The 13500-nt window shown below is 41.6% G+C and overlaps 1 protein-coding gene across 1 annotated transcript; it reads right to left on the bottom strand.

The window, feature by feature from the left end:
* Positions 1–1638: 1638 nt before the first annotated feature.
* LOC117333558 (ribosome maturation protein SBDS-like) lies at positions 1639–13482 on the bottom strand. The gene is made up of 6 exons (XM_033892895.1): positions 13186–13482; positions 10064–10193; positions 9284–9484; positions 8409–8493; positions 6965–7050; positions 1639–2516 (listed from the first exon to the last, which is right to left on the bottom strand). Exons 1-6 carry the CDS (start codon positions 13314–13316, stop codon positions 2391–2393), a joined length of 759 nt encoding a protein of 252 aa, XP_033748786.1. The 5' UTR covers positions 13317–13482; the 3' UTR covers positions 1639–2390.
* Between the last annotated feature and the right edge of the window lie 18 nt (positions 13483–13500).

Below are 13500 nucleotides of genomic sequence, written 5' to 3'. Positions count from 1 at the left end.
GGTTAGAGAGAAGTAGGATTTATAGCAAAAATTCACCAAAGTTCCCCTTTTGGGGCCCCGCCCCTCTGGCCCTAGGGGTCAGACCAGCCTCATTTATATAAAATATGATTGTCCTCCAAATTTGGTAATAATTCACTATGGGGGTTAGGAGGCGTAGTATTTTAAAGCAAAATTTCATCAAAGTTCCCCTTTTGGGGCCCCGCCCCTCTGGCCCCAGGGGCCACACTAGCCTCATTTATATAAAATATGATCGCCCTCGCCGAATGAATCCACCAAAGGGTTAAGGAGGAGTAGGATTTTATAGCAAAATTTCATCAAAGTTCCCCTTTGGGGCCCCGCCCCTCTGGCCCCAGGGGCCACACCAGCCTCATTTATATAAAATATGACCACCCTCCCCCAATAATGTTTCACACCATATCTGGTTGAAATCCACCAAATGGTTAAGGACGAGTAGGATTTTATAGCAAAATTTCATCAAAGTTCCCCTTTGGGGCCCCACCCCTCTGGCCCCAGGGGCCACACCAGCCTCATTTATATAAAATATGACCACCCTCCCCCAATAATGTTTCACACCATATCTGGTTGAAATCCACCAAATGGTTAAGGACGAGTAGGATTTTATAGCAAAATTTCATCAAAGTTCCTTTTTTGGGGCCCGCCCCTCTGGCCCCAGGGCTCACACCAGCCTCATTTATATAAAATATGACCACCCTCCCCCAATGATGTTTCACACCAAATTTAGTTGTAATCCACCCAAGGGTAAAGGAGGAGTAGGATTTTATAGCAAATATCCACCAAAGTTCCCTATTTGGGGCCCAGCCCCTCTGGCCCCAGGGCTCACACCAGCCTCATTTATATAAAATATGACCACCCTCCCCCAATGATGTTTCACACCAAATTTAGTTGTAATCCACCCAAGGGTAAAGGAGGAGTAGGATTTTATAGCAAATATCCACCAAAGTTCCCTATTTGGGGCCCGGCCCCTCTGGCCCCAAGGGTCAGACCAGCCTCGTTTATATAAAATATGATTGTTCTCCTCCAACGATGTTCCACACCAAATTTTGTAATAATCTACTTTTTGGTTTTGGAGGAGTAGTATTTTAAAGCAAAATTTCATCAAAGTTCCCCTTTTGGGGCCCCGCACCTCTGGCCCCAGGGGCCACACCAGCCTCATTTATAAAAAAATATGACCACCCTCCCCCAATAATGTTTCACACCATATCTGGTTGAAATCCACCAAAGGGTTAAGGAGGAGTAGGATTTTATAGCAAAATTTCATCAAAGTTCCCCTTTTGGGGCCCAGCCCCTCAGGCCCCAGGGGTCACACCAACCTCATTTATATAAAATATGATTGCCCTCCCCTGATGATGCTTCAAACCAAATTTGGAAGTAATCCACCCAAGCGTTAAGGAGGAGTAGCGTTTTGAAAGAAAAAGTTTACGGACGGCCGACGACGCACGAAGCACAATGGCTATAGGTCATCCTGACCCTTTGGGCAGATGACCTAACAAACGGGTTGATTTAGGGATACTGGTGTATTATAAGTATGGTATTACAATCTGATCAATCAATTTTGTGATAGTTTGTTCATCTAAAATTTTACATTCTTGATGACAAAAAAGTTATTTCAAAAGTAGAAACCTTTATGCACGATTTATTTTTTTCTCACAAAATTGCACATTTAAGTATACATTGATATTTAATATAGAATTAAAAATATAGGCCAATTTTAATTCACAATGAGAATCTGAACAAAGCATACTAATCAATATTTCACTGCAGTTGAACACAGCAGTCATACAACAGTCTGTTTTTGGAGTCTGACGATGTCTATGTTAACCTAGCCTGATGTCCTACTGGTCAGATAGGATGCTAAAAACCAGTCTTGACATCCTACTGGTCAGATAGGATGCTAAAATCCAGTCTGACGTCCTACTGGTCAGATAGGATGCTAAAAACCAGTCTGATGTCCTACTGGTCAGATAGGATGCTAAAAACCAGTCTGACGTCCTACTGGTCAGTAGGATGCTAAAAACCAGTCTGATGTCCTACTGTTTAGGTAGCATGCTAACAGAAATGTACCATACAAAATTAGTACAATGCACGGTTTCCTTGATATATAATGTCGGGTCAGCATCAGATTACAATTTTACAAAAGGAACACTTATTGGGTCTGCTTGGATGAATCTGCTTCATCTCCTAAATATGATGATAAAACATGCATTGCAAACAGGAGCACATCAATCACTATCTAATCTTCCAATAGTATGTGGGGAGACACAACTGTTGTCTTCTGGATAGGTTGCTTACTGATGACACATGATGGCTTATCTAGCGATGGAGCCGGTGGGAAGACAACACACAACCAATATGTCTATAACATTCGTCCTTTACATCATCTCGTCTCCTTCCTCCACATGTTTTAAGTTCAGCACTTCAAACTGTCCCTTTCCTTTTGTCCCTGACACCACAATATCATGGATCTCTCTGTAACACCCAGGATCTACCAATATCACCTGTCAAACCAAAAACATTCCGGTTACAACATGTACAGGTTACGACTCGCCCACACCCAGAGGTTACGACTCGCCCTCACCACTTAACACATAGAGGTTACGACTCGCCCACACCACTTAACACATACAGGTTACGACTCGCCCACACCCACAGGTTACGACTCGCCCACACCACTTAACACATAGAGGTTACGACTCGCCCACACCCAGAGGTTACGACTCGCCCACACCACTTAACACATACAGGTTACGACTCGCCCACACCACTTAACACATACAGGTTACGACTCGCCCACACCACTTAACACATACAGGTTACGACTCACCCACACCCAGAGGTTACGACTCGCCCACACCACTTAACACATACAGGTTACGACTCGCCCACACCACTTAACACATACAGGTTACGACTTGCCCACACCCACAGGTTACAACTCTCCCCATCACCTTACAACACATACAGGTTACGACTCGCCCACACCACTTAACACATACAGGTTACGACTCACCCACACCCAGAGGTTACGACTTGCCCACACCACTTAACACATACAGGTTACGACTCGCCCACACCACTTAACACATACAGGTTACGACTCGCCCACACCACTTAACACATACAGGTTACGACTTGCCCACACCCCACAGGTTACAACTCTCCCCATATCACCTTACAACACATACAGGTTACGACTCGCCCACACCCACAGGTTACAACTCTCCCCATCACCTTACAACACATACAGGTTACGACTTGCCCACACAACAGTACAACACATACAGGTTACGACTCTCCCACACAACCTTACAACACATACAGGTTATGACTCGCCCACACAACCATACAACACATACAGGTTACAACTCGCCCCACCACCGTACAACACATACAGGTTACGACTCGTCCACACCACCTTACAACACATACAGGTTACCACTCGCCCACACCACCTTACAACACATACAGGTTACGACTCGCCCACACCACCGTACAACACATACAGGTTATGACTCGCCCACACAACCGTACAACACATACAGGTTATGACTCGCCCACACAACCGTACAACACATACAGGTTACAACTCGCCCACACCACCGTACAACACATACAGGTTACGACTCGCCCACACCACCTTACAACACATACAGGTTACCACTCGCCCACACCACCTTACAACACATACAGGTTACGACTCGCCCACACCACCTTACAACACATACAGGTTATGACTCGCCCACACAACCGTACAACACATACAGGTTACGACTCGCCCACACCACCGTACAACACATACAGGTTACGACTCGCCCACACCACCTTACAACACATACAGGTTACGACTCGCCCACACCACCTTACAACACATACAGGTTACGACTCGCCCACACCACCTTACAACACATACAGGTTACGACTCGCCCACACCACTTAACACATACAGGTTACGACTCGCCCACACCACTTAACACATACAGGTTACGACTTGCCCACACCCACAGGTTACAACTCTCCCCATCACCTTACAACACATACAGGTTACGACTCGCCCACACCCACAGGTTACAACTCTCCCCATCACCTTACAACACATACAGGTTACGACTTGCCCACACAACAGTACAACACATACAGGTTACAACTCGCCCACACCACCGTACAACACATACAGGTTACGACTCGCCCACACCACCTTACAACACATACAGGTTACGACTCGCCCACACCACCTTACAACACATACAGGTTACGACTCGCCCACACCACCTTACAACACATACAGGTTATGACTCGCCCACACAACCGTACAACACATACAGGTTACGACTCGCCCACACCACCGTACAACACATACAGGTTACGACTCGCCCACACCACCTTACAACACATACAGGTTACGACTCGCCCACACCACCTTACAACACATACAGGTTACGACTCGCCCACACCACCTTACAACACATACAGGTTACGACTCGCCCACACCACTTAACACATACAGGTTAAGACTCGCCCACACCACTTAACACATACAGGTTACGACTTGCCCACACCCACAGGTTACAACTCTCCCCATCACCTTACAACACATACAGGTTACGACTCGCCCACACCCACAGGTTACAACTCTCCCCATCACCTTACAACACATACAGGTTACGACTTGCCCACACAACAGTACAACACATACAGGTTACGACTCTCCCACACAACCTTACAACACATACAGGTTATGACTCGCCCACACAACCGTACAACACATACAGGTTACAACTCGCCCACACCACCGTACAACACATACAGGTTACGACTCGCCCACACCACCTTACAACACATACAGGTTACGACTCGCCCACACCACCTTACAACACATACAGGTTACGACTCGCCCACACCACCTTACAACACATACAGGTTACGACTCGCCCACACCACTTAACACATACAGGTTAAGACTCGCCCACACCACTTAACACATACAGGTTACGACTTGCCCACACCCACAGGTTACAACTCTCCCCATCACCTTACAACACATACAGGTTACGACTCGCCCACACCCACAGGTTACAACTCTCCCCATCACCTTACAACACATACAGGTTACGACTTGCCCACACAACAGTACAACACATACAGGTTACAACTCGCCCACACCACCGTACAACACATACAGGTTACGACTCGCCCACACCACCTTACAACACATACAGGTTACCACTCGCCCACACCACCTTACAACACATACAGGTTACGACTCGCCCACACCACCTTACAACACATACAGGTTATGACTCGCCCACACAACCGTACAACACATACAGGTTACGACTCGCCCACACCACCGTACAACACATACAGGTTACGACTCGCCCACACCACCTTACAACACATACAGGTTACGACTCGCCCACACCACCTTACAACACATACAGGTTACGACTCGCCCACACCACCTTACAACACATACAGGTTACGACTCGCCCACACCACTTAACACATACAGGTTAAGACTCGCCCACACCACTTAACACATACAGGTTACGACTTGCCCACACCCACAGGTTACAACTCTCCCCATCACCTTACAACACATACAGGTTACGACTCGCCCACACCCACAGGTTACAACTCTCCCCATCACCTTACAACACATACAGGTTACGACTTGCCCACACAACAGTACAACACATACAGGTTACGACTCTCCCACACAACCTTACAACACATACAGGTTATGACTCGCCCACACAACCGTACAACACATACAGGTTACAACTCGCCCACACCACCGTACAACACATACAGGTTACGACTCGCCCACACCACCTTACAACACATACAGGTTACCACTCGCCCACACCACCTTACAACACATACAGGTTACCACTCGCCCACACCACCTTACAACACATACAGGTTATGACTCGCCCACACAACCGTACAACACATACAGGTTACAACTCGCCCACACCACCGTACAACACATACAGGTTACGACTCGCCCACACCACCTTACAACACATACAGGTTACGACTCGCCCACACCACCTTACAACACATACAGGTTACGACTCGCCCACACCACCTTACAACACATACAGGTTACGACTCGCCCACACCCACAGATTACAACTCTCCCAATCACCTTACAACACATACAGGTTACGACTCGCCCACACCCACAGATTACAACTCTCCCCATCACCTTACAACACATACAGGTTACAACTCGCCCACACCCACAGGTTACGACTCGCCCACACCACTTAACACATACAGGTTACGACTCGCCCACACCACTTAACACATACAGGTTACGACTCGCCCATACCACTTAACACATACAGGTTACGACTCGCCCACACCACTTAACACATACAGGTTACGACTCGCCCACACCACTTAACACATACAGGTTACGACTCGCCCACACCACTTAACACATACAGGTTACGACTCGCCCACACCCACAGGTTACAACTCTCCCCATCACCTTACAACACATACAGGTTACGACTCGCCCACACCCACAGATTACAACTCTCCCCATCACCTTACAACACATACAGGTTACGACTCGCCCACACCACTTAACACATACAGGTTAAGACTCGCCCACACCACTTAACACATACAGGTTACGACTCGCCCACACCCACAGGTTACAACTCTCCCCATCACCTTACAACACATACAGGTTACGACTCGCCCACTCCACTTTACAACACAACTTGTTCCATCACCTTACAGCATGAACAGGCTACAACTCTCCCCAGCACCTCACAACATGTATAGGCGACAGCTTGTCCCATAATCTTACAGCTCATTTAATAAATTCAATATTACATTAACATGTCGAATCTCTTGTAAAATGTACACAAGACTTTATTTCAAAGCACTACCATACAGAAGCTATCAGACATGACGTGATAATTATTACCATTTCCAAATCATGATCAAATTCATCTTGTTCAACTGTTGTAGCAAGTTTCTTCACTTTTTCTCGAACCTTCTTCCCATCTTTTCCTTTGAAATCATAAAGAAAAACATAATGAATACAAGATAACGCCAAACCTTGATTATTATATACACAAGGTAAACCGCAGCCAATGGAGCTCTGAACTGGTTATCTCCCCTTATTTAAGATCAGAAAGGGTTATGGTAATGCTGCTGTCCATCCATCCGTCCGTCCGTCTTTCTGCATCACCATCTTGAGGACTGATCAAACTCCAGCTTCATGTATTGTTTCTTTAATTCCTTCCATCTGTCTGCATCACCATCTTGAGGACTGATCAAACTCCAGCTTCATGTATTGTTTCTTTACTTGAAGTATTTACCTGGGATTTCTTTTCAGTCAAAAGAACATAGGTCAAGGTCATTGTTACTACAAATGGATAATTTGGTTTCCTGTGAATAACTCCAGCTTCATACACAGTTTTTCTGTTCTGGTCAAAAGTTGAGGTCACAATTACTTCAAATAGAAATTTGGTTTCTGGACAATTAAGTTCAACGACCAAATCAAATTACACTGCTTAAAAAGTTTAAGGTCAATGTAACTATTAATAGATTTTTTTAATTGTTTTCACTAGCTGCCTTAAACATTTCCCTTGGAACAGTTCCTTTACACACTGTTTTATTGGAAGTATTTGCTTGCAATCATTTTTAAAAGTCAAAAGGTCAAAGGTTAAATGTCAATGTCACCATTGCTGAAAATGACAGAACGGTTCCAGGACAATGAATCGATAAGTTTGACCGACCTGGGACGCTGATATTCACTTTTGACCTACCTAGGATGGTGATATTTAGCTTTGACTTACCTAGGATGGTGATATTTATTTTTGACCTACCTAGGATGGTGATATTTAGCTTTGACTTACCTAGGATGGTGATATTTATTTTTGACCTACCTAGGATGGTGATATTTAGCTTTGACTTACCTAGGATGGTGATATTTATTTTTGACTGACCTGGGATGGTGATATTTAGCTTTGACTTACCTGGGATGGTGATATTTAGCTTTGACTTACCTGGGATGGTGATATTTCATTTTAATCCATTTTAATTTACCTAGATCAGTGATATGTAGGTTTGACAATACCTGGTACAATGATATTTAGTTTTGACCGACCTGGGACAGTGATATATTATCTTAATCCGTTTTAACTTACCTGGGACAATGATATATTATCTTAATCTGTTTTAACTTACTTGGGAAAGTGATATATTATTTTAATCCGTATTAACTTACCTGGTACAGTGATATATTATTTTAATCCATTTTAACTTACCTGGGACAGTGATATATTATTTTAATCCGTTTTAATTTACCTGGGACAGTGATATTTCGTTTTAATTATTCGTTCTAAATATTTGTTCTAACTTACCTGGGACAGTGATCTTTAATTGCATGTGGGCTCTCTGTATGTTGATTGAATCTGTTTCTGTGAGCTGTTTTATCACCTCTAATGCCTGAAAATATGAAACATTTACCATATTCATATTTTAATTGTGTTTAACCATTAACGCTTACATCAGTGGTGGATGTTCATTTAAAAACTTAAGATAGTTTGTTCAATATCATAACAATGACATTTTTGTAAAAATAATTCTTTTTTCTTCAGTATTTTTTATGTGTTTGATGATGAAATTTCAGCTTAAAACCTGGCACCACCTTCAGGACAATTGTTACATCTTAATTTTTTGTTTGATGACTAAATTCTTAAATATGAGTATCTCTATGATAATACTTGCTATGAATATTAATCAAAATGGGCCCAGAAAGACATCATTTTATTATTATCATTATGAATGGGTTTACCGTCTATTATTAGCATCTTTTGGCCTTCAGTGGACAGAGTTTCTGTGATGGATATAGAATGAATACACTTCAACTACTAATGAACTACAAATATACAGTTTATTAAAAGAACTAACCATACCTAACCTTTAAGTATACCAGGTGCTAGGAAAATTGGTAAAGTTTTATATCAATAGTGAAGTGTAAGAAACCATCTTGACGTGAGAATGAACTGCCAACATATGTCTGATCATCAGCAAACCAGACAAAGTAAGGTTGTACACTACAATAAAATTCTACACAAAGTCTAATTGGTCTACATCTATCATGTAAGTCATTTTCATAAATCTGAACAGATTGGATGGGCTCGAGTTTGAAGACATAACCGACTGATTAGATCCAGAGTGTGTAGTACATGACTGAATATTGTGATCTTCAGTAACTAATTGAACCTTTGCCTACCTGCTGTTTTGTACTTCTTGTTGGTTTCACAGAGAAATGTATATCCTTCATGGCTGTTTCAATGAGTGTTACTGGGTACGGACGATTCGTGTCTGGGTTTACACATTTATCTGATACTATTGTAGCAATGTCTTTGAACATAGATTCTAATTGTGCATGACGTTCCTTCTCCGACACTTGTAATTCACCCTTGGCTATTATCTGGAAATAAAACAAAAACAAGATGATTCAACAAATTACAATCCCCCATCAAATGTGAAATTATATGCCAATATAAATTTCATGTGATAAGCAGTGTAGGAAATGGACCTCTGGCAAACTTTGTCTTAGATACAGCTAGGTCACAGACAACAAGGCAAAATTATAGTCTCTCTAGTTCCAGTGGCGACTTATAAAATGACTTATAACGTGACTTATAACTTAACTTCAAGTAAGTTAAATAGGGTCTTACATGAACTGAGCCATTGACTTTTTTGTAAGGTCTCTAGTGAAGTGATATGAACAATTTAAGGTATGTCTCATGAATCTCATGAAAAATGAAAATTAATAAAATGTTTAATATATAACTAAGGTTGGTTTCCAAACATTCAATAAAACAGCATATTGTAAGACTGATATAAACTCTGAAATGGCAGTATTTTCACTCCCTAATTCTTTATTTTGTGAGGTCACGTATGTTGAGCCATGAAGCTAAGACATCACATAGGTATTGTGTTACTGATAGTACGTAGTTATTATGCCATCAGATTCATTGATTATTATTTAACTAATTTTTTTTACCTGTAAACAGATCTCTGTCTGATTGTCTGTACCAAAGATCTTTTTCAGTTCAGCTGTTTTGGCCATTTCTCCCTTGGAAACATTCGTGAAAACAGCATGAGTTTGCAGCACTTCATCTATATCTGTTTCTCTGTAACAACAAAACATACACAGTCAATATACAGGAGTAGTATGTAATTCAAAACCTTGTAACTTTTCCACCTCATTTTAGGCAATATCATTAAATTTTTTATGCATCAGATAGGTATGAAAATTTCCGATGTCAAGAGATTTAAGCATTTTCTCAGGCCACTGGATCCTATTTCGGGAGGGAGGGAGAGAGAGAGAGAGGTGGGGTGGGGGGCATTAACCTGACATGGAGATAGGTCAGTGGAAATATATAAAGTGATGACTTAATGATTTCACACAGGAAAAAATGAAAAAAAAATGGCAATAACTGAAAGTAAACGCATAAGGTACACTGTATCGGTCTCCTATCTCCTAGTGTCCCCAAAATCATAAGGTACACTGTATCGGTCTCCTATCTCCTAGTGTCCCCAAAATCATAAGGTACACTGTATCGGTCTCCTATCTCCTAGTGTCCCTGAAATCATAAGGTACACTGTATCGGTCTCCTATCTCCTAGTGTCCCCAAAATCATAAGGTACACTGTATCGGTCTCCTATCTCCTAGTGTCCCTGAAATCATAAGGTACACTGTATCGGTCTCCTATCTCCTAGTGTCCCCAAAATCATAAGGTACACTGTATCGGTCTCCTATCTCCTATTGTTCCCAAAATCAAAGCATGCTGACTAGGTCTAATGACCAGAAAAAGAAAAACTGCAATAAGAGAACAGTGAATACTCTTTCAGTAGACATCGTTTCCTCACATCAAGAAGAAATATGACACAATATTAAGAGCTGACAGAGTTAAAGACAGGTAGACAGGAACAAATAATAAATAAAACACAATTTGAGATTGGAAGGGACATTGCATTAGTGATACTTCCTATCATGCATATTTGTATCCTAAGATGCATGTTTGTACAAAGTATGGTGTTCTAGGTAAGAAGCAAGACAAATGTAAATTTCTCCTATCCTGAGTCAGAGTCTATATGTTTACAAAGTTTAATGATATAATTAAGTTAAATCATCAATAAGTAAAAGCTGTGGGATAATGGTTCAGTTAAGATGTATCTACACCAATAAATCATGTTAAATGACAAATTATATTAGTGTATTAAGAATATATTTATCAATCAACAGCAACATGGACAATAGCCCGAGTCTCCTCTGGCCCTGACACCATGTCTGGCGTAGGGCCAGAGGGCACTACTATATGAAAAGTGGAATTCTCCTACACTGTTTGGTGTCGCAAAGATTTTGGTGCAAACACCATAAAATCGGATGTGACATAACACATACCTTACATACATGGATAGATGAAATATTTATTAACCCTAAAACACCCATTAAGTCCAATATCAGTGTTATATTCCATCCGTACAGACCCTCGCTTTACGCTGGTCAAAATTTCACACTTGACTCTACCTAATCTCTACCTAATCACCCTAATCGGTATGCAATGGAGCGAAAAAAAAAACAGAAAAAAAACCCCATTTATTACTATTTATAACCACTTATAATTTGTATATAACATATTCTTATATTAAATATAACATGTTTTAGGAAATAATACGCTTAGTTTTCTGTATTTAACCTATGTAAGAAGAAAAACATGATAAATGATATTTGGTCTTTTCTGTCCATTGCGTTTCGATTGGGGTGGTTAGTTGCACTGTCACTTACAAAATGACGGGTAACAGTGTGAAATTTGGCCTAGCATGGCCTAGTGTAAAGAGAGGGTATGTATGGACAGAATAGAACACCTATATGGGACTAAATTGGTGTTCGGGGTAAATTAATATCTCATTTATCCATTTATGTAAGGTATTTGTTATGTCACGCCCGATTTTATTATATTTGCACCAAAATGATAGCGACAACAAACAGTGTCGGAGAATTCCACGTGTTCATATACAGTGCGCTCTGGACCTAGACTCATCCGACCAGTGCTCGAACACAAAACGTAGTTTTTTGTTGTTTTATTTCCAATACCTATTGAAAAGTTAAAGTTCAGTTGTGATTATACAGGGCAGACTTACTGTTAGTAATTTCAAGCCTATCACCGTGACTTGTGCACGTTGGTTTATTTTTGGCAGCAGGTCACATGACACCTGTGCAATGGCGGGTATTTACATAAGTACAGACCAGTGCTCGAACACCCCTATAAAGCTTTTGTTTTCAGTTTTTTTTGTGGTAAAGTCGGTTATATTGTAATGTACATACATCCTTTCTTAAATAATGTTGTTCAGATTATCAAACATCCCGTGGGATAAAAATAGATCGGAAGCTGACATTTTGGACCAGTGTGCATATCTTCCGATTCAGATCATAGTAGCATTGACGAGTAAAGATGTCCCATACCTATATTATATTTTGCTAGAAATGTCAAAACTTATTACTCTTGTCTACATCTGGTACACAGCCATTGGTACTCGTCGAGAATCAAGCTAAGGTCAACCTTTGTTTGGACAGGTGACGGTAGACATTCGTAGTGGTACCTGCTGTCACACCCAACCCAGAATCTGTCTTCGTCCGTCATTTTGATATTTGTTTTCAAAACTGTGTCAGATCTACATTTGAATCATTACTTTTCTTTTGAATTATGTATTTTGCTATAATTCTTTCAAAATACAGATTTTTCCATGAATACTAACTTTTCCGGAAACGATATTTGTTTGATGATATTTGATTGTACACTATATGATGACCATTGTCGTCTGCTCAAATTTGGATTATCGTCCCTGATAGAGAGCTATCGCTACCGGAGGTAAGAAAGTGCTGTTACACCCCATAATACTCATGTGGAAAGAACGGACGGAAAGTACGATTTATGAAAGGAGAAGCAAAAATAAATAAAGTGTTCGAGCACTGGTCAGTATAGTCTACACCAGACATGGTGTCAGGGCCAGAGGAAAGTCGGGCTACATGGACAATATTATATCATTAAAATCAATGAAATGGCCATATGTAACCTGTTCATTTAAATTTTCGATATCATAACTGAAAATGAAACTGACACTTTGTTCCTCCATGATACAACTTTGTTGGGGTAGCATGCTATCTCAAATCTCTTCCCTCCTTTCTTCAGCCTTACAACAGCAACATTGGTCAGTCGCTTCTGACCTGTGGGCTGTTTCAGCGTCGCCATTTCTCTAAAAACCACACCAGATATAACACTGGAAGAAAATGTTTGATGCTACACCTATGTCACGAATAGCGGCTGCTGATGACACGAAAACAAGCACGAAATAAGAAAAGATTGCATTTGCGAAGAAATGATGGAGCAACACCGGAAGTTACAACATGAATGAGCATTCGTGGTTTCCGTTTTA

This window comes from Pecten maximus, chromosome 8 (assembly GCF_902652985.1).
Source record: "Pecten maximus chromosome 8, xPecMax1.1, whole genome shotgun sequence".
NCBI classification, from domain to species: domain Eukaryota; kingdom Metazoa; phylum Mollusca; class Bivalvia; order Pectinida; family Pectinidae; genus Pecten; species Pecten maximus.
Note: the sequence above shows the minus strand (reverse complement) of the source record. Positions and strands in the feature narration are given on the sequence as shown.